This window comes from Spinacia oleracea, chromosome 2, assembly GCF_020520425.1.
Source record: "Spinacia oleracea cultivar Varoflay chromosome 2, BTI_SOV_V1, whole genome shotgun sequence".
Classification (NCBI taxonomy): domain Eukaryota; kingdom Viridiplantae; phylum Streptophyta; class Magnoliopsida; order Caryophyllales; family Amaranthaceae; genus Spinacia; species Spinacia oleracea.
Window position 1 is genome coordinate 109,010,931 of NC_079488.1, and position 25,571 is coordinate 109,036,501.

The 25,571-nt window shown below is 36.9% G+C and overlaps 3 protein-coding genes across 6 annotated transcripts in view; 1 reads left to right on the top strand and 2 right to left on the bottom strand.

The window, feature by feature from the left end:
* LOC110782102 (proteasome activator subunit 4) lies at window positions 1-25,243 on the top strand. 4 transcript variants are annotated; one of them, XM_021986190.2, is made up of 36 exons: window positions 1-340; window positions 2,232-2,334; window positions 2,415-2,527; window positions 4,633-4,755; window positions 4,894-4,995; window positions 5,092-5,257; window positions 5,369-5,485; window positions 5,599-5,666; window positions 5,764-5,865; window positions 5,949-6,165; window positions 6,304-6,537; window positions 6,611-6,738; window positions 7,004-7,121; window positions 7,203-7,418; window positions 7,503-7,658; window positions 7,776-7,852; window positions 7,976-8,184; window positions 8,525-8,738; window positions 9,134-9,213; window positions 9,750-9,867; window positions 9,963-10,133; window positions 11,760-11,928; window positions 12,069-12,112; window positions 12,245-12,287; window positions 12,393-12,538; window positions 12,718-12,812; window positions 15,156-16,048; window positions 16,989-17,267; window positions 17,499-17,594; window positions 18,089-18,267; window positions 18,353-18,434; window positions 19,798-19,922; window positions 20,578-20,667; window positions 21,631-21,784; window positions 21,909-21,982; window positions 25,225-25,243. In XM_021986190.2, the coding sequence occupies exons 1-35, from the start codon at window positions 180-182 to the stop codon at window positions 21,948-21,950; spliced, it is 5,430 nt and encodes a 1,809-aa protein (XP_021841882.1). In that variant the 5' UTR covers window positions 1-179; the 3' UTR covers window positions 21,951-21,982; window positions 25,225-25,243. The 4 variants fall into 4 exon arrangements, with proteins under 4 accessions (XP_021841882.1, XP_021841883.1, XP_021841881.1 ...); XM_021986191.2 differs by lacking the exon at window positions 25,225-25,243 and adding an exon at window positions 22,492-22,963; XM_021986189.2 differs by lacking the exon at window positions 25,225-25,243 and adding an exon at window positions 22,567-22,963.
* On the bottom strand, window positions 21,798-23,892 carry LOC110782202 (transcription factor MYB80). The gene is made up of 3 exons (XM_021986329.2): window positions 23,510-23,892; window positions 23,256-23,385; window positions 21,798-22,826 (listed from the first exon to the last, which is right to left on the bottom strand). Exons 1-3 carry the CDS (start codon window positions 23,640-23,642, stop codon window positions 22,121-22,123), a joined length of 969 nt encoding a protein of 322 aa, XP_021842021.1. The 5' UTR covers window positions 23,643-23,892; the 3' UTR covers window positions 21,798-22,120.
* The window catches only part of LOC110782104 (probable amino acid permease 7), a 4,018-nt gene continuing 3,250 nt past the window's right edge, over window positions 24,804-25,571 (bottom strand). The window contains exon 7 of the mRNA XM_021986193.2: window positions 24,804-25,477. Within this exon, the coding sequence (XP_021841885.2) occupies window positions 25,076-25,477 (402 nt within the window). The 3' untranslated portion in view covers window positions 24,804-25,075. The remainder of the gene's footprint in view (window positions 25,478-25,571) is intronic.

Sequence of the window (25,571 nt, forward strand, 5' to 3'; positions counted from 1 at the left end):
GTACTCCAAATCTTAGTGGACGGTGATGCAGCAGAGCAGCAGTGAGAAAGCTTAACTAGGGAGTATTAGTCTTCTCTGTCTTGGGAAGAAAGTAAACAAAACCAAATTGATCATAATAAATACCTCAAAATTGAAATTGAAATTGAAATTGAAAGTTTGAACAAGATAAGAAATCAAAAATGCATCTGTACAATGCATGGCTTCCGCCTCCAATCGTAGAAGATTCAAAGAAAGAGAAGGAATCATTCTCAAGATGCGTCCATTTGCTCAAGGATTCTTATCGTCCCCAAGATCCTGATTCCGTCTATTCCACTCTCAAATGGATTTCCGTCTTTGACCTGTCAGTTTTCGATTCCTTCATTTTCATTCTCATTCTCATTTTGGGATTTATTCTTGATTCTTGCATTTTTTTGTTTAATATTTATTATGTTTTATGCAATTGGATATTCTGCTTTCTGGAATTCTTCAAACTTGATTCTATTTATTTGTAAGATCATCTCCGTCAAATGTTTCGACTTTCAAATTTCAATTGCAACCTATCTTTATAGGCTGTTAACATCGTTGCGACCCTAATTCAATTGTATTCAATCTACCTGTTATTGAAATGTCAGTATACTCTATGGGGACTCAAGTAGTAGTCAGTGGCGGAGGCAGGAATTCGTTTTTGGGGTGGGGGGGGGGGGGGGGTGCGGTTTATAGTTAGTCGGAAAAGGTTTAGAGCTCTGCAGAATAAGGGAAATTGAAATTAGTACTCTGTAGCGGTTATTTGTGAATAGTTTAAATCACATGGCATTTTCGTAATTAAATAGGTAAGAAAATAAAAAGTAGAAAGAAAAAAGTGAATTGTATGAACAAAATTTGAGGTTAAATGAATAAAATTTGAGCTAAAATGAATAAAATTGGAGCTTAATGAATAAAAGTTGGTCTTCAATGAATAACTTGGTCCAACTTGAAATTCAATTTGTTTACAATTATGCCATATGATTTATACTATTCACAAATAACAATTATTGATTTTGAAGCTCCCTCAAAATAATGCTTTTAGAAAAGAACTTGTAGAACAATAAGCATAGAAAAGTATACTTATATACTCTTTGTAGATCTTGAAAAACAGGATGACCAAGAAATATAAAAGCTGAACTTAAAATACTCCATATAAAACCAACACAGAAGGACTTCAAGAATTCTAGAAAAAAGATTAATATGAAAAGTGAGCTGTAGTAGCATTCAAACTCGCGACATTTCAGAATGAAGCTTGTCTAATGATAGATGTCACTCATGTGAATAACTACTGATCCAGAGGAGAAGCATAGTAATATTTTTTTTTTCAAGGGAAGAAGCATAGTATATTTGTTGAAATTCAGATTTAATATAGGGGCTGGAAACTATCACTTTCAATCCAAATCAGTTACCAGTATCAGTTTCTTGGATTTCATCATTTCAACTACATATGTACACATAAATACACCCCCACTTAGTCCACATGTGATGTATTCGAATTTCGAACACACATGTTTACATACACAAAAGCGCACATTTTCTGGAAGCTTTCATCTCCACCTGCATTCTTATTCTTAAATATAGTTTTCTACTTCAATTAACAACTACGGAGTACATAGTATTTTACATTTTCACACGGTGGCTATGCCACTTGATATTCTTTGTAAGTATGTCAATTTCTCCGTCTTCACATTTGCCATTTTACAATGTATTTAAACCAACTTCACACTTCCTTTAAAGCTAAACATTTTAACTAAATAAACTTTACAGTTCTCTCTCTCTCTCTCTCTCTCTCTCTATTCGATCTAATATTTTTCTCGTCCTAAATCCTAGCAGTACTCGTCATCTCTCCGTGCCCACTTACAATCTTTTTGTATTACCTTGATAAACTAATACTCCGTATTAATTTCCATGCCGAAGCTAAATGTGAAGTTCTTTATGAGAAGGGAGGGAGTACTTGTTTTCTAGGCATCTGTATGGTTGTCAGTTAATTTGTTCTCGACATTGAATCAATCAAATAAAGTATCTGATTGGATAGTGTGGAATTGTCTCATTACTTGAGTAGGTAATTCCCCCACCGTTTATATGTTTTTTCTTATCTGAGAAAATGAGCTGAAACTTCAAACTGGTCATGCCAACTGTTGCAGTGAGAAAGTGCTTGTTGCTTGATGCTGTTGCCAGCAACAAACTGATATTGTTCTTTCCTATTACGTGTAAAAAATTTTCTGCAGTTTTATAAAGGCGAAAAGTGAGTTGTCTCTTGAGGATGTAGGGCCTCTTGTTGAACTAGGACTGGATATATTCTATGCATCTAGCGGCAAACTCTATTCGCAGGTAATTTTGTCTTTCTGCATGACAATCTCTCTATGATAGCACTACTTTTGGCTTATTATCCTCTTCTTTGGGTTGATTAGGTTAGATGGGGCAATTTACTTGTCAAAATCATAAACAAGTACAGAAAGAAGTTGTCTCTGACAGTTCAGTGGCGCCCTCTTTATGATATCTTGGTCCGCACACATTTCAAGAGGTATTTTTTTTCTCCTTGATAAAGGTTATTATTTATATTTCGAGCATTTTGAACAAGTACTAAATTGGCTACCATGAGGAAGTACACTATACTTTTAACTGCTGTACTTATGACTCTGAGGAGCCATAGTGCCATATGAAGAATGGAGCTTTTAGTTTCTTGCCCAGAGTCTTGCTCAAATTTTTCCACCTTTTGCACTAGAATGATTTTCAAGAAATAAGCGTTGGAAGCTGGATTGGGAGTTCAAAGTAAAATGTCATTGTTTAAGGATGGATATGTTGCGTTAAACCACCTAGTATTTTTAGTTTTGCAAAAGCCACCTTAAATATTGTAATTTGCTCTCTATCTGAGCAGTTTGTGATTAAGCCATTGAAAAATTTACTTGGTTCAGTTGATGAATATGCATGACAGTTGGTTATAGGAGAGAAGGATTTGGTATCTTTAGTTCCACGTTTTTGTCTAAAATGATTCTACGGGTTTCTTCGGACTTGAATGTCTAAATATCCTTTTGTCTTTTCTATGTTCTTGTGCCATGGACACTTTTTAGGAATCAGTGACAGAGTAGATTCTTAGGCTTATAATGCACAGAGTAGAATCTGTGTTCCATGAGAGACTGCAAACACACCTAACTGATGGAAAACACCATTTCCCACAGAAAGGACGACTGCCAATGCACGATAATATAATTTTATGCTTCCAACTACCAAGATGCATGACCCATATTTTTGGAAATATGCACTTGTTTCTTCCTATTATCAACATTCAACAGTGTTTACCTTATCTAAACACGTGGTCATTAACTCATTATACTTGCCGTAAATTTCTCAGGGACCTTAGCATTATGTAACTATGAGAGTGGAAAAGAGAAGCCAAAGACAGGATTAGTAGGTATTTGTAAACAGAGATTCACGATAAACTTCTTTTTTTTGAAAAATCCCAGCAAAAGTCTTTGGCGCTCTAGCACTCTAACATATCTGTGAGCTTACTTATCTCCGAATGTTGAGGAATTTTCCAAAAAATTAAAATTCCGTGATTGTCCGGACCCTTTCAACCCAATAAATGAAAATTTTGGTCGTTAAGGGAAAGAAATAGAAAGAGATATCTCCTCTTTTTAGAATTCCTCAGAAGAGTTAGTTTTATACTCTTTACCCCCAGCCTAAGGTAAACAAAGGTGCCAACCTAAGACATAAATTTCCACAGTGAGTGTACCTGCATTTCTGCAAGAGCATCCCTTCCGTATGAGCATAATCCTTCTTTACTTTATGTCTATTTAATCCTCCCCACCTCTTTTAAATGTAAAAATTTTAACAACACCAAGAGAAAGCCAAAAAATCTAAAACCAAGTACCGCTAAAACCTATCAGCAGTCATGCATTGGCTTCAGAATTTTCTTTCGGAGGTCTGTACCAATTGGTAGTCATGCATTGGCTCTGGAACTTTTGACCAGTGATTGGTAGCAAGCTCTGGGAATTCAAATAAAAAAATGTGTATATAGCTATAGTTGTATCGAAAATCATAAGCTGTTGTTATTGTGGGTGTTGTGTTACAGTTAGTTAGATTAAGAGTTGGTTTTTGCATACATATCCTGTTTTCACTTTTCACATTCAAGACCATCTTGTGAAAGTTATAAGGTTATAACCAAAATTCATTTATTTTGCTGCCACATAACTAGATATTGGATAGAAAAAGAACATGTATAAAAGGGAAATCTCGGAAGTAGCAAACATAAATAAAATTAAGTTGTCCTGCATTAAGGAAATTTTAATCTGCATTTTGTACCCCTCAAGTAGAAATAAGACACAGACAAGCCGAAAGACCAAATATTCTGGTGGGTTTGGAAGTTTTCCATAGGATATGGTATCCTTCTGATGAATAGAGAGACCATGTCGAAGCTAAGTTGTTACATATATGGCGTCCTTGTTATTCTTCCTTGTTCCGTTTTTCTAATGTCTAAGTGGTTCTTTACCTCATATTTTCCACGCTTTTCTGTACCAAAGCTCTGTCAGTGCCTCAGTGGTGCCAAAATCGTTTTAGGCTTTTAGCAGTGTTGTTTATATACTTCTTTTCAAAGATCTATGATGTGATTTCGAAAATACTTTTCCGCAGAAATACTGGCCCAGAAGGGTGGAGAGTTAAACAGAGACACTTTGAGACAGTTACTTCCCTTGTTCGAGCTTGTAGGAGGTTCTTTCCGCAGAATTCTACTTTGGAGACATGGTCTGAGTTTGGGTAACTTTTTTGAACCTGTTTCTGTTGTTATTTGACTTATGGCTTGACTCTGTTGGAAATATTCGTTAAGAGCTGCGTTTCTTTTCATCTTTTTTATCCTATCTCATTCTGACTTCCATGATCTGTTGACGTTTGTAGCTCCCTTTTGGAAAATCCATGGCATAATTCGTCCTTTGAAGGTTCTGGGTTCATCAAACTTTTTCTTCCTACAAATTTGGACAACCAGGATTTCTTCTCTCAGTAAGAATTTGGATGATTGGAAACTTTCCAATACGGGCAGGTACTTGTATAAGTCCTCTGTCCTGGATAAATAATTCACTTTTGTTTGCATGTCAGGGATTGGATTGGTAAATGCATAGAAGTATGGAATTCTATTCCAAATTGTCAATTTTGGAACAGTCAATGGGCTGCTGTACTTGCTCGTGTTATAAAGAACTATGACACCATTACCTGGGAGCCTTTGTTGCCTGTTCTTTTTGCTAAATATTTGAATATGTTTGAGGTGAGGCTTTTTGGGAAATTATTTTGTCCATTTATATTACTTCATCTCTGGTGTTTCACTTTCATCGCCATGCTTGAAAAGAATGACATGATACGTCTTTGGTAATTCCAGGTTCCTGTGGCTAATGGTTCTAGTTCGTACCCGTACTCTGTTAATGTTCCAAGAAATACAAGGTTCTTGTTTTCCAACAAGACATCAACTCCATCTAAGGCCATTGCAAAATCTATTGTAAGATCACGTGTACTCATTCCTATGCTGTTCAAGTTAATAAATGAATCCAATATCTAATTATCTATACATTGATCATACGTGGGCGTAATTTGCTAGTTTATTTGATGCAGGTGTATTTGCTTAGACCTGGGAGTTCAGCTCAAGAGCATTTTGACAAGTTGGTCAATCTTTTGGAACAGTGCGTAGTCTCATGCTTTTCTCTAAGTTTGTTGCATGACTAGCATCTGAATATTGATAACTTATTCTTGAGATGTTCACTCATTTTACTGTTTTAGATATTACCACCCCTCTAATGGTGGTCGCTGGACCTATTCTTTGGAGCGATTTTTGCTGTATCTGGTTATTATGTTTCAGAAGCGCTTACAACATGAGCAAAAGTAAGAAATTCATACTTGAATGATATCATCCGTGTCAGCAAGGGCCCTGTTATAAGTTTTTATTGCTCTTAATCTTAATGTAGGGCATCCAACGGTCGTAGACGATCGGAGCTGTATTTGGGAAAATCGGAAAGGATTTCTTTTGTGAACACTGTGTTGAAGCTGATTGACCGTGGTCAATACAGCAAAAATGAACATTTATCTGAAACAGTTGCTGCAGCAACTTCAATATTGTCTTATGTAGAACCCTCTCTGGTCCTTCCCTTCGTAGCTTCTCGGTTTCATATGGCTTTGGAGACGGTCAGTGGACTTATCACTCATCATTCGCCACAATATATAATATGATACTTTCTTGTGCAAAGGAAAAGTATAATTTTCTAACCTGAAAAGTGGGGAACCAGATAGTTATGTAAGTTCAATCTATTTTCTTTTATGCAGATGACAGCCACCCACCAGTTGAAGACGGCAGTCACATCTGTAGCATATGCTGGCCGGCCTTTGTTCTTCACATCTCTTTCAGCTTCAGTAGAAAAACCTGCTGATTCTGATGGTCAGAACTCATTTATTGATCTTTTGTTCATCTCATTATCCAATGCGCTGCTGGGCATGGATGCCAATGATCCTCCAAAGACTTGCGCAACCATGCAATTAATTGGTTCCATTTTTTCTAATGTGAGGACCGTGTTAGTATACTTCACTATATTAATCTTTGATTATAGCTGATTGTTTTGTTAAATTCTGGCAGATGGCTGTCATAGAAGATAGTACTGATGATTTGTCACCAATTTCTGCTATCCGGTTCTCGGAGTGGCTTGATGAATTTCTATGTCGCCTGTTTTCTTTACTTTTACACCTGGAGCCAAATACTGCCACGTAAGTGTCATAGTTGTAATTATTTCATACCATTAGTAACATCATTTTTGAATATTGCATTTGGTGTTACGCCAAGTTATATGAGAGGCAGGGTTTCTATTGGAATGCTAGGAGCCTAGGAATCCTGAAATTAAGAATTTCAAGAATGATTAGTAGGATCTCTTGGAATATTATGAACTTTTGTTTAATTTATTTTCAGTATGCATGCATGTTTTTCCATTATTGTTTTTATGCTGCAGGATTTATTAATTGTTTGTGATACTAGGAATGAAGGACTTAGTACCATGGCTACCTCTGGTACTTTTCTTGTTGAAGATGGTCCTTATTACTTTTGCATGCTGGAAATTTTGTTTGGACGACTGTCAAAATCACTCTTCACTCAGGTCTTGGCTGTTAATCTTTCAGTGTTTTACTCACTGTTAAATTTGAAAAGGAACGTCACTCCAATTGTTTCTATTTCACAGGCTTTGAAGAAAATTTCCAAGTTTGTGCAAACCAACATTCTTCCTGGGGCTGTGGCAGAGGTTGGCCTTCTTTGCTGTGCATGTGTGCACTCAAATCCAGAAGAGGCTGTTCTTTATCTTGTTGAACCTATGCTATCATCAGTTATATCATCTATGAAAGGGACGCCTAGAACAGGATTCCTAGGAGGAACTTTTGATACATCTGTCTTAAGCAAGGTTTTGGTCTTTGTATTTTCTCCATCTTTTAATTCTAACTTGTATTTGGATCTCTTTTGTCTAAAATTGAGCTGAATCTTCCAGGAAAAACCTTCAATTTCTCCGGCTCTTGAAACTGCAATTGACTATCAGTTGAAAGTTTTGTCCGTTTGCATCAGTTATGGGGGCCCTCATCTTTTACGCTTCAGGGATCAATTTAAAGAAGCTATCGACCTAGCGTTTGAATCACCATCTTGGAAGGTTGTGTATTGGCTATTTTTTTGCCTTAGGCGTATTAGGCTATCATCCATGCAGGTCAAAGTATTTTCTCCAGTTCCATATTAAATTGGGTGGTTTTGTATTTTGCGTGTGAGACAGGTTAACGGAGCTGGTGATCATGTACTCCGGTCTCTCCTTGGAAGCTTGGTGCTTTATTATCCTATTGACCAGTACAGGTGTTCCCTTTATGGCTTTGGACATTCACATTCATCTTTCATCATATGCACAATCACAAACAATTAGCTGTTTCATGTCCTCTAATTTTGAGGTAGTTTATCTGACACAAATTGGTTCTGTAGGTGTATAGGGCAACATCCTGATGCCCCTCTCATGGAGAAATGGATCAGCACCAAGGATTGTTTAAAGGACGAACCACTCATTTACCCAAAATGGCATGTTCCAATAGAGGAGGAAATTTTATATGCAAATGAGCTTCTATCTCTTCATTTCCAATCAGCACTTGATGCACTAGTGAAAATCTGCCAAGATAGAATTCATACTGATGCAGGTGACTGATTTCTATCTTGTGAAACTCGATTGATTCCGAAGCCTTGTTCTTGATGAATGTTTTAGTTTTCAGTTTTGTTGTACTTCAATTTTTCCAGGATGTGCTCGGATTGCTCCAGAACTGGGGTCTGAGTGTTGCCCTTTTACTTTAATGTTGTACAATAGCCTTTGTTGTTTGCTTCCACCAGATGACCTGTTTCATTTATGATCAAAATATTCTATTCACCTCTTATGCCATAAATCATGTGCCTTTCTAAGAGATCTTAGAAAATCATACATAGTTTGTGATGTCTGATTTATTTTTCGAGAGAGGTATTTGACTAGTATGTGGCATTGTGTAGGATATGAGAAAGACCATCTCAAGGTGACCCTTCTGCGGATTGATTCTTCATTGCAAGGCATATTGTCTTGCTTGCCGGATTTTAATCCATCTGTCACATCTGGTGATGCTGAAGATACAGTGCAAGGATTCTTGCTCGCAGGTGCTGCAGGTGCTAGAGTTGGTAGTACCGAGATGAGAGTGAGGGCAGCTGAGGTCATACATGCAGCCTGCCGGTAGTTTTTAAACAATCATCATTTTTGAGTATTCACTTTGTGGGTTTCATTTTCTCTAGTAGTGATCTTAGAACGTAATGCGAATCCTAATCCCGAATGAACATATAGCTCAAAATTTTTATGAACATTAGGTTCAAATGTTCAATGCTTACAATTTACAAACATATTTTCTATGTTCATAATGTTGAATAATATGAACTATATGTTCATTGTTTCTTGAACTATATGTTCATTTGGGACTATGGTGTGCATCCCGGTCCTGGCTTCAGGTTACAATTTTTCATCTCTTCTTAGTTGAAAGAAGGAAAGTAGAATATACATATGAGCTGGAAAACAAAAATGTTCAAAAGTTTGCTGGGTTACTGTGCTAATTTTTTTTTGATGGTGGTTGTCAGATACTTGCTGGAGGAAAAATCAGATGATAGCATATTACTCATTCTCATAATCCGTATTATGGATGCTCTAATAAATTATGGTAAGATTTCGGACACATTAAATGAGATACATGCTGTGATATATTCTGAATTTTGCTGAGCTGAACTGAACTTATGAACACTGATTTTCCTGGTGTATAAAATTCTGCTAAACATGGTTGATTTTTGTAACATAATTGCCGAAGTTTTCTTAATTTTCTTCCTAATTTTTGTTGTTTTTATTTTTATTCCTAGTACTAGTACTACTTTAAATTTTAGTTATAATATTATTAATTAATAATTATTTTAATTAAAATGAAAGGACAATAAATGTTAATAACACTAAATTTCACCCACGCTTATTCTTGTTCTGATACTATAGTACAAATGAATAACAGTTTACATGCTTATACTAATACTATAACAACATATACTTGCTAGAATATAATTACAAAGTGTAATTGATTGTATAGGTCAAAAGTTTCTTGGAATTTTTAGTCGAACTAAATTATTTTGCTGAACTTGTCTTTTTAAGTTGGAAAAACAATTTTTTTATTTGTTCTGACAATCTTTGGTTGTCCTTTTTCTTCTGTTGTAGGAAGTCTTGAATATGATGAATGGGCGAATCACAGGCAGGCTTGGAAACTGGAATCTACTGCAATTGTAGAACCTTCAATTAACTTTTTAACATCTTCTCATTCTAATGGAAAAAGAAGGTCAATTATCTTTTATACTTGCTCTATTTAATGCAAGTAATGCAATACAGTCTCGAGTTTCTTCTTTTTAATTATCTGTTGAATATTTAATTCAGGCCTCTCTGGGCACTTGCTGACAAGGCATATATGCACAACACATGGAGAGCATCTCAGTCCTCTTTTCATTTGTATCGTACAAGTGGAAATTACTCTCCATCAGGTCATGCTACTCTTCTAATGGACGATCTTCTAACCCTGGCTTTGCATAGATATGAAACTGTTCGAGCGTGAGTGTCCATATCCTTTATTTCTTTTCTATCAAATGTATGATATTTTTTAACTAAAAGTTGGATCTGTATGACTCTTGGCACTATCAATTTGACACTTTCCATAAGTTTATCTGGATAGAGGATCTATGGGTGAGTGCTTGCAACCTAAGGGTAATGAGATCTTGGTTGTTTTAGAGTGCTAATATACGTTGAACATTCTTTGCCACATTTTAGAATGCTAATATACGTTGATTGATGTAGGAGGCATAGGGTTTTGACATCAGGCTCTCCGTCTGTTTAGATAAATGCTTCTAATTTTATTTCAATCATTATGTTCCTTCTCCGCTGCTTTAGTTGTTTGGACTTTGGAGGAAGTTGATGAATACAAGGTCACCCCCGAAATGGCATCTCAGGCAATGGTTCTTTTGCTTACAGATATCTCGTCTTTTGTCTGTTAGGAACTTAGGATCCATATAATATGAGAACTCAGACTAGCCATGGGCCTAGGTGTGCTGGTATTTCTGGAGTTAATTTCAGTAGGGAGATAGGGGTGTGTCTTCCCCAGCAATTTGTAAGGTTGCAGCGGCTAGGGGGTAGTTCATGTGAGGAGGGCTTTGGTAGTGGCGGGGTGGCTTCCCAGTGGCAATGGAGAGGGTGCAGGACTTCAGGTGATGCTGTGGAGGATTTCAGATGATGGTGGGTAGCTGCCTAGCTAGGAGGGGCTGGCCGTAGGTAATGGTGGCTGGTCGGTGGTGGCCTGGTGGCTAAGTGTTCTTAGGCCTCACAGGGGGAGAGGGTACAAGTGATGTGGGGCTGTTAATTATGTGTCTCACTTGCTTTCTGTAATTGTGTGCCAGTTTGTTACGGAACAATAAATTTGAGATGGAGGGGCTATTATTCCCTTAGGAGGCGTTCTGTGTCAGAAATGACTGAAAAAGTTGGCTGTCATTAGGACTATGAATAGAGTACTGCATGGAGTGCAAGGTATTGGAGGGTCTTTAGGTTGGATGAAATGAAGGTTTCATGCTGTTGAATCCAAGTATTGGTATGCTGCTTATATTTCCCGACAGAGGAGAAACATCTCAGTACTGGCTGCTGGCTATGTAGTACTATGTAGTAAGTCGGTGAATTTTTAGTTTGTCCATTTGGAGAGAAATATAATTGACAATATGTGCTGAATCAGCAATACTTTGGAATGACGCTGCTGGATATTTTCAGAAACTAGGTAAAGTATCTGGCAGTTAGAGTATAGTGTCAGACTGACACACCCTTTATGGTGATAATAGTCCTCCTAACTCTTGGAGACTTATGTTTGCGCTAAGATTTTCTTATAGAAACGGAAGTACTAGAAAAATTCTAGTTAGAGTATAGTGTCAGACTGACACACCCTTTATGGTGATAATAGTCCTCCTTACTCTTGGAGACTTATGTTTGCGCTAAGATTTTCTTATAGAAACGGAAGTACTAGAAATTCTCCTGTTCTCCTAGTTCACGTCTGAAATGACCAGGTCGACCCCCCACCCCCTTCAAAAATACTCCGTACAAATGGAATACTTGTTAATCGTTTTCTTCTCTTACTTTATTATATGTTTATTATTCGCCATGTTACGATTTCATTTTTTTCTGAATTGTATTGGCAATCAGGCTTGCTGGAAAGAGTCTCCTCAAGATGTTGAAGAGATGGCCGTCCATGGTCTCAAGGTGCATGCTTGTCTTGACTGAAAATTTAGCAAGTCCCAGTTCACCTGAATATGCTGTTCTTGGGTCCTGCACCATTCTATCTAATCAGACACTTCTCAAGCATTTGACAGTGGTAATAATTCAAGAATCAGTTATATTTTTATTTCTCTTTTTACAAGGCTAAGATCACTTAATTTGGCCTTTTAACTTAGTAATGTTCGTCGTGCAAAGGACTAAATTTTTCTGAAATTTTCTCCTCCTATAACTATTCAGGATGTAAAGGCTTTCACTTCCTTCACCATCGGCATTCTGAAGAGGTATTTTGGACTTTTGGTAAATGTAGGCTTACTATTAGTTTGCGTGTTGCTTTTTATTATGTCCTTTTTTTTTTTCTTTCCCAGTATTTAGTACCCTGCTTTTGTCTTATCCTTCTTCTTTTCTTTATGTAGTGCACATCACGAATCCCTAAAAGCTCAAAAAGCTATCACTGAGGTAACATCATGCAAATCGCAAACTTAATTGTTTTGTGTTTCCCCTTGTATGTATGTCTTTGAATGGTAGCCTTTCCTTATTGAACTATTTTCCTGATTGATGCAGCTTTTTGTGAAATTCAACATTCTTTTTGCTGGAGTACCTAGAAATATCTTCAAGGCATCGGATAGCCTGTCTGATGGGCAAGTTTTTGAAGATTTGATTTCTCAGATAGGTTCTATGAGTTTTGATACCAGTGGCTTGCATTGGAGGTAAATTGTTATCTCATGATTCTGATGTATGCCACAATTTGCAATCTGTACTTCTCCGTGATTAGTACAAATATGCTTGATGGAGAGTTATTTTCCTAGTAAATAAAGTCAAAGTTAGGGCTGTCTGTCATTCATGATCCTGAAATTGATTCGAGATTTGTTGTTATCGTACCTTTCAGGTACAATCTGATGGCTAACAGAGTTTTGCTATTAGTGGTGATGGCATCTAGGAATGATCCACATTCCTCTACAACAGTTGTAAGCGAAACTGCTGGTGAGTGAGCTTTGTTTTAGTATATCCTGCAATATGTTAGGCTGGTACTGGAAAGTACCATATTATTTAGCCGCTTGAGCAAAACGAGCTATAACTTATTGTTTGTCTTATGTTATATTAACATTATTATTAAAAATGAGCTATCTATAGCCGTAAAATAAATTAATAGACATGAAGAATTGCACTAGCTACTGTTTGTGAAGAAGAGTCCACATGTTTCCGGCATGTGGAATTATGATTGTACTGTTTTACACTTTTATTGTCTTTTATTTAGAGTGTTAACTTTTTCTTTTCTTTTCTTTTCTTTTTTTCTTTTTTTTTTCTTTTTTTTTTTTTTTTTTTTTTTTTTCTGGTAATAGATGGGAAGTTTTATCAGACTTGAAAATTAATCAAGGCCAAGCTTTATAAATTCCTTAGTTATTTAATTCATGGCCTAATTAATGGCTATTAAAAACATAGATGATGACAACAACGATTTACCCAAATTCCCTTAAAGAAGTCCCATCATGGGTAGGGTAAGAGGGGTGAGATGTGAAGCCTTACCCTTATCAAAGCGGTTGTTTAAAGATTCACTATGAATCCAGTAGGTAATGACTGCTATTTCACAATGAATACAAGTGCGAGAAGTTCAATGAGCTATTATAATATAGTACCTTATGATCCAAAAGTAGAGTCTTTTGACTCCATTGCTGAAGGACATAAAAATCTAGATGGCACATAATCTAAAACTTACTCATGGTGAAGCCATTTGAAGGCCGCAGCTCTCATTTAAAGGAAATATCTAGGGGTGCAAATGAGCCGAGCCGGTCAATAAACTACTCGGGCTCGGGCTCGTTTAAAGCTCGTTCATGTTCGTTCATTTATTAAACGAGCCGAGCTTGAACAACTTTTGAAGCTCGCTTAGCTTGAATATGAACATAGGTATGCTCGTTCATTTAAGTTCATGAACAACTCGATCATTTATGTTCATGAACAACTCGTTCATTTATTTTCGTGAAAAAGCTCGTCTATATGTTATGTATCATATCTCTCTAGATTATAAAAAGTCAGGGACGTAGCAATAAAGTTATTCATGAACTATGATGTCGCTTGAGGAGCTGAGTATTCTGTAGGACATAATTTAATTTTTATAATGTTATTCAGGATTGTTAATTTAAATTATTAGTTTGTTTATAAAATAAAGTAATGTACTTTAATCTTTATTATTTGATATGATTATAACTTGTGAGATTTTCAAGTGGTTAAACTCTGAAGCTCGTTTAAGAAAGCTCGTTCATGAAAAAAGATCGTTTATAAACTCGGCTCGATTAACAAATGAGCCGTTCACGAACAGTTCGCGAACACAAAATCTCTTAAACGAACCGAGCTTGAACAGATTTTTGAGCTCGGTTGAAAGCTCGGGATCGGGCTCGAGCTCGTATAAGTTAAATGAACATGAACATGAACAGGGTAAAGCTCGGCTCGGCTTGGCTCGTTTGCACCCCTAGAAATATCTGGACGTGGATGGAAATTATGAAAAGAACTTTAAAGGAAGGGTTCCAAGGTCACTTGGAAACCCTCAAACTGCCATTGGGACAATTAATGACATCGTAGAAAGATACGGAAGCCATTTAGGCAATACCCTATAAGTGATACCCATGAGATTTTGAATTCTGTATAGAAAGAGAAGGCATGGAGTCAAAAGTTCAAAAGCTTGGAATTTCTTGGCAGAAATTCAGGACGGCTGTTAGGATCAACAGTAGTTTTAATAGCGTTGCACAAGAAGCCTCTTTTGAAGCTTATGATGCATAGATTATGTAAGAACTAGTATTTCTCTTTGCCTGTTCAATTGGTTTCGGGTACAGTTGCAAGAATCAATATCCATATCAGAGTCTCTGATTTGTCAAGGCTCAAAAATTTAAAACATGATGACTCCGTCTGAAAATTTGGACACAGGTACGGGGATAAAACATTATCAATTTCTTCCATGGAGAAGGCTTCTTAGGTGCTTTAGAACCAAGGATGGTCTTGGTGAACAATTTCAACGGCATTAGATAAAAATGAACTCCAATCTTGCAAAACACTAGAAAGGGACACATTAATGAATGCCCCATGGGTGTGAACCCCGAGAGAAGCTAAATACAGTAATACACAACTCTTGTCCTATAGAGTAACCAAAAAAAACTCGTGAGGAATCTCGATCAAAGGAAATCTTAGGGTTCTGGTGTGTTTGTGTTTATGTGGGGTTTAAGGGAGAAAATCCAATTATCCTTCTGTTAAATGCTGATGATATTGTCTTGAATTACTTTTCTCTATGTTATATGAAATCCTCACACGTACCAAATATGTTTGTTTCCTTTTCAGGGCATTTTTTGAAGAATTTAAAAAGTCAGCTTCCCCAAACTAGGATTCTTGCAATCTCTGCTCTAAATACATTATTGAAGGAGTCACCTCATAAAATGTCAGCTAAGTCTTCCTCAGAAAAGATTGAAGGGATCACCCAATCTTCTGTTGAAGGAGCCTTAGTTGAAATTTTTCAGGAAGAGGGATTTTTTAATGAGACCTTCAACAGCCTTTCCCATGTTCATATAATCACTGATGGTGAAACCACATCTTCTAGGGGAAATTATGGGAACTCTTCATTCCAGAGTATAGCCGACAAATCAATTACCTTTTTTTATTTTGACTTCACTGCTTCTTGGCCCCGAACTCCTAGTTGGATTTCTTTGTTGGGAAGTGATACTTTCTATTCAAACTTTGCTCGAATTTTTAAGCGGTTGATTCAAGAATGTGGAACACCTGTTTTACAAGCTCTGAAAAGTGCTGTAGATGAATTTGGGAGTTCTCAGGAGAGATCTAAACAATGTGTTGCTGCTGAGGCTTTTGCTGGAATTTTGCATTCTGATGTAAATGGTCTCCTTGAGGCATGGGACGATTGGATAATGGTTAAACTCCAGGATATCATTATGGCACCGTCAGTGGAATCTGTGCCTGAGTGGGCATCTTGCATACGTTATGCTGTGACTGGGAAGGGAAAGAACGGAGCACGGGTTCCTCTTCTGAGGCAGAAAATCATGGATTGTCTTCTTACACCTTTACCCCAGACTGCGACTACTAATATTGTTTCCAAACGCTATGCTTTTTTAGCAGCTGTGTTTATAGAAGTGTCACCTCCAAAAATGCCAGAAACTGAACTACTGCTTCACAACAGACTGCTGAAGGAGTTGCTGGTCAACATGAGTCATTCATCTGCTCAAGTAAGTCTCTCTGTTATTGCTAGTTACTTCATAGTTCTCTCAGGGTGGAATCTGAAAGGTGTTCCTCGTCGATATGTTCTCCTTGTTTAATAAACTTGATTATACTAATCTGCTTCTTAAGTGGCATGTTGGTAAGCTTAATACTGACTACTCTGCATCCCAATGGAAGGGTCTTTTTGACATGTTTTTATTTTTTATTTTTATCTTGATTTATCAGTGGCTGAGGCAGAAAAATTTATTGAGGGAAAAACTAAATTTGTACATTTTTGGTGTAGGCAAGCAGTACATTTGGCTACGAAAAATCCCTAAAATCCCAAATTCTATAAGGATAACTACAGAAATTCACATTCTGTTCAATGTTGATCTGCTCTTAGCTCACATTTGTCATGAAATACAGAATTTGGAAAGTCTACCTATTTGTTGTAGATCACGTAACGTTATTTGTTTCGGTCTTCAGATTTCTTTTACTACAGTGCATTTCTTTTCCTCTATTGGAGTTGTCTCTGTTTCTTAAGCTTGTTAACTGTTTTTCTCCAGCAGGCAGCAAAGTAAATCGTATTACTTGTGTTAATTACAACATTAACATAACCTATCATTGACTTTATGGTGATTGCTTTAGCTATGTTTAAGTTTGTTGTCATTCAACTATTCAATGGTTCATCTGTTAGTCTGTGACTCTGTTATTGTAGGCTTTCACCACTCACCATATGTTGGTGGTGAAGCGAGGACTTCTGTTGTTTTTTCTTTTTGTCTTTCTTATTTTTCCATATATCAACTCAAGTTTTTTTTTTATCTGTTCAAATTTATTATTTTTATGTAATTGGAAATTTTACTAATTGCTGTCATGTTGGCTGGAAAAATCACATGACTGTGCATCTTTTGCATGACTTTCTTTGCCTTGTCATTTCTGATCATAAAGAGTAAACTTTACTTGGTACAGGTGAGGGAAGCTGTGGGTGTTACCCTTTGTGTGCTGTGCTCAAATGTTCAGCTCCATAAATTGTTTGCTAGTTCTTATTCTGACCAAAGGGGAAGCGGTGGTGTGGGTGATGAATTTTTTGGTGGTAGTTGGAGTCAGCTCCTGTCAGATCAAGCTACTGAACGTGCCATTAAAATCCAGAATACAACTCATTCCGACCATATGGATGCAGGAGAAGATGTAGTTCCAGAAAATGGGATCACAAATGATTCTGAGGAGGATTTAAAATGGATGGAAACGGTAATGCATTTCTTTTTGGAGAAAGCTTATCAAAATTTAAGCTTTGTTGCAATAGTTCTCTTTAGTGATGGCTTGGCTTTGTTGGGGATGGAGGAAATTGAACATAACTGCCTCTATCTTGGAAAAGGCAGGGTTTTTCTTTGCCAACTGTGTCATGGCATGGTTGGTTGATGTTTATATACTTGATAGTGATACAATCATTTCTCTAATTGAAGATTTTACAATGTGCAGTTATTCCATTTTGTTATTGCATCGCTGAAGTCAGGTAGATCATTGTATTTGATGGAGACAATTGTCGGCGTTCTTTATCCCATAATATCATTACAGGTGCGCAAAGTGATTTCTTGCCTTTCTTTTTGTATGTTTGCATGTTGGAAATCCTCTTTTTCTCTTTAAGTTAGACTTGTAGTCCGTAGATGTCTCTCGTTAGTTTAAGGAACAAGGGCAATCGAATATGTTACAGGTAGTTTTGAAAAGATGGATTTTTTTTTGTTAAGATTGTCTTGCATAGTTGCATTGGTAATAGGATTTCTCTGATTTGCTATTTCCTCTCTTTCCTCTTTATAAAGTCTCTCCCATCTGTATTAAGGACTTTAATGTATGACTAAAGCTGTTTGCACTTACTGGTTATCTCATTTGCCTTATTGTCCTATGGCAAAGACGAAGGGGTTAAAGGACCTTAAAAAAAGTCACTAATTTGTGTCTTTATTCATCAAACTAAATTGAAGAGATTAGGAAAGGTCTGATTTCTAGAGTCCTGTAAAATTTGATTGTGGATTATGTGAATATGTCAAATAAAGGTTTGTCTTTGTAATTTGAAGGATACATCAAATAAAGATTTATCAACATTGGCAAAGGCTGCTTTTGCGTTGTTAAAATGGAGTGTCTTTAGAGAACCTCATCTCCAAAAGGCTGTTGCTGTTATTCTTAAGTCAGCTAATGATTCTAACTGGCGGACCAGATCTGCTACATTGACGTATCTTCGCACGTTTATGTATAGGTAATGATGAGGCAATGTCATGCAAGGTTCTTTTCTGATTAATATTTTTTATGTTTATTTTTACCCGTCCTCTTACTCATAACAGGCACAGTTTTGTCCTTCAACGCGATGACAAGTTACAAATTTGGACCACTGTAGAGAAGTTACTCATAGACAGCCAAGTGGAGGCAAGTTTCTTCCCTTGTACTTGTAAATTACAATGTATTATTTTCATGGTAGATATTAATTTTAAAGATCACATATTCAATTTCTGCACCAAGAACAGGAAAACTTACAGCACACAGATTTTTTTAAAGCCGGGAGTATTGGTGTTGTCTTGACATTATGAGACTCAGGGGAGAGATTCCAACAATGCATTTCCATATTTTCGTTAAACCAAACTTAGCAAATTCTTTAAAATAGAGAATCAGTTGCAAGGATTCTCTTCTATGCAGTTCCTTCTGGAAAGATACCGATCTTATCATACCGGTGGTGCTAGGTTAAGATGTGTTAGTTAGTGGAACTGTGTGGAAGGAAGAGTTATGAGATGTAAGACCATGACAGACGTACGGACATAGAAACATACAAGAGGGACGGGGCAAGTAAACAACTGTACCAGTCGGAACATATTAGGAGAATAAATGAAAGGGTTCTCATCAAACCAAGTGGTATTAAGCACATGGATTTGTTTTATCCATACTCTTAATACCCAACTTAATATGCATAATTGTTTCCTTCCAACGTGTCTACATCATATGCTTCACTTTCTAAAAGGTTTAGGGTCTGTTTGCTTCAATTTATTTTTACTTCAGAAAAAATAAGTTCATTTAAGTTAAGGCAAAATAAGTTCAAGCAAAATTAAGTTTTTTTTTCCAGACAACTTAACATAGAAATAAGTTTTTTTTCAGCAAAAATAAGTGTCTTTAGACAAAATAAATTCAGATACTTTCAGATAAGTTAATTTCAATCAAAAATCAGGTGAACCAAACAGACCCTTAGCTTGTTTTTCTTCAAGCTTGGTATGTTCGTGGCTCACATGGCCACCATATATATAACATGCAAAGGATAGATCATTTGCATAGTCAGTTGTACTTCTAAATTTCTTTGAATGCTACACATCTAATCGAGTCTCTCACTCTCTCACTCTCTCTAAATGCTCACTGCCCCATCTCATTCATCGTATCTCTGTAACCCAGTTTCTTTAACATGTTTAACCCACATGTTGTAGATTTGTAGGTAGTTCGTAGTTGGCATGTTTTGAATAAAGTAACCTATATCAGGAAATTTCTAGCATCTTTGTGATATTTTCACTTCAGTTTGGTTGTCATCTTCCTCACAAGGGATTCTGTAGTCCAACTATATCCCTTCTCTAGTCCAACTATTATCCTTGGGTTCTTTGCTTGATATCTGCATACATCCATGCAATTTATCCAAGTTAATCTGTACCTTGTTAACTGATATCAACTGTGTCTTCTTCTACGGTTACTCGGCTTCTTGTCTCAGTAATCTTCCTTATATGTAGTTGTTGTTCTGATAATAAATTGGTTTCAGGTGCGAGAGCATGCTGCAGCAGTTTTGGCTGGGTTGATGAAGGGTGGGGATGAAATTCTTGCAGGAGACTTCCGTGAAAGGGCGTATTCAGAGGCGACTCTTATTCTCAAGAAGAGAAAACAGAGGTTGGATATTTGATAAGCCTTTGGTTTGACATTCATCTGCTGTAAACTTTTGTTGTGATTTCTCTCATTGTACTTGGGTTGTGAATGTTTGGTTGTTTAAGGAAGAGTAAGGCAGTGTGTTTAGCTCTTGAATGAAAACTATATCATTCACGTCATCTTTGTTTTCATTTTAACTCCGGACAGTGATTGTCCATTACTCCATTTTGTGTGCTTTTAGACTGTCTTCTAGCTTTGAAGGAGATGTATCTGCTTGCTTCGGAGGTTGAGAAGTTCATAACTTAATCTTTTAACATAAGCAGCTGATGAGGATCACTCTAATAACTTCCCTTATCTAATTGGTTGCTGTAGAAAATTTGCCAGTGACTACCACATGCTTTTTTGCTCACAAATATGGCATTTAGGTATTGTTGTTTATTTGATTCTTTCTCATGCCGATACGTTTCAAAGCTTAGTACTCGGTACGATGCAATGCATCTGGACTGCCTACTTGAATACTCCATATTTATTGTGCATCTGATGCACCGAGTCCATCTGCCGTCAGTGCATTTTCTGTTAAATAAGTAATGTAGTACACTGAGTCTGTCTGGTGTCTGCATTTTCTGTTAATTCAGCTATGTAATGCACGATTAACGTATTATTTCTCTTTGTGAAATAGCAGAAGAGCTGGATATTCTGTTGCTTCTGTTCATGGTGCTGTTCTTGCCTTGGCAGCTGGTGTCTTGTCGGTTCCATATGATATGCCAAGGTAATTATTGAAGTTCCTAGTTTAGATTTTCTTGACTGTTGCTGCCAAATCTCGAAATCCGTGGCCATATCTATAGAGATGTCTGGTTTCCACTTCACGGTATAAAGTGGAGTTCTGATTGCTTTGCCTAGATATAAGTGCTTTTTGTGTTTGCTTGTAAATTTTCCACAGAGTCAGTTCTAGATTTCTTTTGAAGGGATAATTTTTCTCTATAAGATTTCTCCTACTGGAAATCATTTGTGCCAAGGGCTTAAATACCTTTCTTTCCATTACCATTGATGAGTGACCTAGGATCCAACTTGTATCACTAATATTTAATCCTTTTCAAGGCAGTGAAGCAGGCTAGTTTTAGCAATTACATTGCATCTGGAAAGTGCTACTGCTAGAGAATCGCTTCCTTATTGTATATATTACCTATCTTTTCTTTTTCAATGGTGAATGTATTACCTATCACCCACTTGTCTAAAAATGTGTTCTCTGACAAGTTCAGCTGGAAATGAATTTGATGATTTTGAATCCCCTTTTTGTGTATCGAAAAAAGCCATGTAATCTGTTAGCCAGCATGGGGTTTTGGGTGGTATCATATAAACCAAACATTACAATGTGATCGAAGAAGTGAGATAACTATTTAAACAGTGAGGGAGGGGTACTGATTTGCTGCGAGTGAGAAACTTTGTCCATATTGTTTGCAGTTGCAGTTTATCCTCACCTTTGTCTTTGGATTGTAATGCAATGTGGTAAAAATCTGAATTTGCATACTCATTAGGGGGTCAATTTCCTATGCAACTCTTTATTTTTAGCTTTTCATATTTGAATTCAACGGAAAAAATCTCAACAATTTTTTTATTCTGAAATAAATCTGCCTCTGATCAAGTATCAGTTGAAAAGCTTGATTCTGGCTGCTTACCTATGGTCTTTTGACTTGATTGGGCCATATTTATGACATACATTATTTTGTTTCAGTTGGTTGCCAGAGCATGTTACCTTATTGGCTCGCTTTGTTGTTGAACCATCACCTGTGAGATCAACTGTTACTAAAGCTGTTGCAGAGTTTCGACGGACTCATGCAGACACATGGAGTTTCCAGAAAGATCAATTTACTGAAGAGCAGCTAGAGGTATATATCTGAATTTTGTAGCAATAGAATTTCTATTGACTAGACCTTGAAACATACATTGTTTGATATTATTGGTATCTTTCCCTAATTAGTGGGCTTACATCAATTATGTACCACATCGCAGGTTCTTGCTGATACATCATCTTCCTCATCATATTTTGCTTGAAGTTTCACTGATAGGAATAGGCTATATAGATGGTAATTATACTAAATCCTCCGTAAATGTAGCTTATTTACATTTATAATATTGAGGTTAATAAAATCCATTATTTCTCAAAGACTGGCTATGCAACCCCCTCCCCCTCTCTCTCTCTTGTTTCTTCCTTTTCGGAAACCCTAGACCATGGGGTTCATTAGGTCATCTGATGGCAAATCCCACAGAATACTATCAGTACTGAATAAGCTAGATCCGTTTCTAATCTCCTTTCCACCTTCAGACTCTTCACCATTTTCATCTTCGAGTTTCAAATGCCCTAATTGGTCTCCTGCCGTGGAACACATGCTTTGGTTCCATGGTGATCCATCTTCTTCAGCAACAAAAGCAGATTGACCATACTGAAATGCAGTAAATGCATTACAACCCCCATTAACATGAGTTTGTGTTGCTCCTACATTAGTAGTTTCCAATTCCCAGGGCTTGTTTGAGAGTATCATATCTGGTTGTTGTTGAATAGCTCTTGATAATCCAAGTTTAATCTTCTCTACAGTATCTTCCTTGGTGTCTGGTTTAGTATTATTCATTCCATAGGCGGAGTTCATATTTCCCCCCTGTGAACTGGTAGGTTGTAGCTGGAAATCAACCCGCTTTTTGGTGAGGAGGTGGAGCATTTCATCCTTGAAACACCCGAGGGCCGCCTCGGTTAGGTTGGCGACCTGTGGGGGTCCTAGTGTGGTTGCAATCTCAGCCATTAGGTGAGAGAAAGACTTGTGTGTAACTGGATCAATTCCCATTCCTGTTAACTTCTTCTTAAGCTTGGTGTTCCAATGGTTTTTGACATCATTATCAGTTCGGCCGGGAAGTTGAGCAGCAATTAGTGACCATCTGTAAAAAACAAAATTCCAAATTATTCATCACTAATTGTTGTTGTATAACTACTCCCTCCGTCCCAAAATTATAATCCTGTATTCCAAATCGGACGTTACATAATTATAGTCTTGTTTCCTTATTTGAACGTAAAATACTTTCCATATTACCCTCATTTGAGACCCCAAAAAACAAAAATACTGCATTGAAAACCTCCCATGTTCTATATTCCCTTTCGCCATGTACTTTATTCCTTTTTACATGTACTATATTCTAGTTTCTCATACAAATTAATCATCAATGTACTCTATTTCAATTTCCCACACTATATTCCACATTTCTGAAATTCGTGTTTTTAGTCAAACAAGACTATCATCTTGGGACGGAGGGAGTAGTAGGGGGAAAAAGTCAAAAACAGCCTTGTAGAATGTGGTATGTGTTGTTTACCTGTTGCCCACAACAGCATGAAGCTTCATAATAGTTTCTTCTTCTGCTTGGGAGAACTGTCCATGCTTAAGATCAGGTCTTAAGTAGTTTGTCCATCTCAACCTACAACTCTTTCCACACCTTTGTAGACCTGTTTATGTGTTTGGATTGTCAATTTTTTATAAAGAAAGATTTCTAGTACTATTTCTGGGTTCATTGTTTCAAATATCCTGTAGAGAAAAACAGAGGAAAGAAAGAAAGAGAGTCTAACTAACCAGCATTCTTAGGAATAAGGCGCCAATTCCGGGTGCCGTGTTGGGCAATGTAAGAAGAGAGTTTGTTGTCTTCTTCAGGTGTCCATTGCCCTCGCTTTACGTTTTCCTTCTCACAGCAGGGAATTCTACCCATGGTCGATCGATCTGTTATATTGTTTTCTGTGTTTTTCTGAAAAAACAGGGGAAGCTTTTGCTGATGTTGGTGTTTGCTAGTTTAGAAAGCTTAATTAGGAATAAGTAATCAAAAGTCAAGACAAGAATTAAGGAAATCGAAAAAGAAAAGAGAGAGGAAGAAACAAGATTAAGAAGTGTTAAATGGGTTTAAGAAATTGATAATTAAGAATTAGTACTATATAGTTGAAGGAAGATTAAGGAAGAAAGGAAAAATAAAGGAGGAAAGGGGATTGATTAAAAGGGGCACCAAAGGTGCATGAGTTGATTAAAGAATTCAACGCCATTGAGAGTGTGTGAGAGGAGAGGCTGGTAGCTCACCCACAAGACACCTGGTCAACACACATCACAACACACCCTCCTCTCTCTTTCTCTCCTTCTATCCTTCTCTCTCATATTCTCTCTCCATTTTCAATCTGGGATTATTGCACGAATGTGTGTTAGTTGGCTTTCAGATTTCCCCAGTTTCCATCATCCAATTCCACACAATATCCACTTCTCTAACTCTTGTTTCCTCATCCCACACGTGCGCAGCTCAAAGTGTAACTCTTATTCGTTTTTGTTAGGGGGCTTCGAATTCACTCTTTTCACCTATATACTAGGCGGGTAATCTTGGGCGCGTAATCCATTGTATACTTCCGGAATCTTGTGTTATTACGAGAGAAAAATATTGCGTTATGTATGCATTTATGTTTCGCGGGTTGTTCTCTGTATTATTTCTCTTATAAGAAGGATGTGTGTTTGATCACTTGTTAAATCTTTACTTTATTGCCAAGGATTAGTAGTGCTGCATTGTTAGAAATACTAGTACATAACATATCTTCCTTTCACAAACAAATGCACATCTATCTTACAGTCACTAAGGGCAATACCAATAGAAGAAACTTCAATGAGGTTTGTTCTCATGCCACATCATCATTTTACAAACCTTGATTGTAACGAACCTTCTACCAACAATAGATAAACCTATATGAAAGTTTGCATGTGGGACCTATTATCATTCATCTCATATAAAGCAAAACAAAAAAAGAAAAAAAAATAACCACTTACTCTTTAGTCTTTACTAACCGTGGGTTCGTAACTTTTCCTAACAATAGTAAGGTTTGTCTACAAACTTATAAAATTCAATACAAATCTCTTGACAAACTTCTTAAGTAAGCAAAACACTTATTTACAAACTGCACTTTCTGTACCAATAATGTCTTGGTCTAATTGAGGGTATGTGTACAATAAGTCGCAGATTTGAATCCCTATTTATAATTTATTATTGCACTTGTGCTCATTTGCACCAAAAAAACAAACAAACTACACTATGTGTAAAGGTCACCTTCATGAGATCTTAAGCAAATCTTCCGGTGTCTCCTTTAATACAACGATCACGAAAACAGTAAACTCTCAACTTAATTTTGCATTTACAAGCCCTCCAATTGATCCCGATAGAGCAAATAACGTAACCACTAAGCAAACATAAGAGAAAGTTCTTAGAGAAATCCACCATCCTGTCCATGCTTGAATATTTCTCTGATTCAAGTACATTTCCACAGGGAAATATATTGATAAAGGCCAAAAGATGAGAGCTCCAAGAATCCCTAACACTTGGTTGAAATAGGGAAATACTATTGCTAGGATTGTAGTCGATGCAACATAAACTGTTCGAATACACAGCCTGTAGAAGTTCACCCTCAAATACGGCAACAATGGAAGCTTCAAAGTGTGTGAATGGTGGATGAATTCGTTTTCAGGGAACTTCTGAGCAAACCATCTGTCAACGGCTGCAAAGAGCGGCTGGCTGAATACCTGCCAAGGAAGAATGCAGTTAACTACCGAAACCAGTTAAGGCTCTGTTCTATCCACCTTATACTTATTGGTTATTAGATCGGTTAAAATGTGG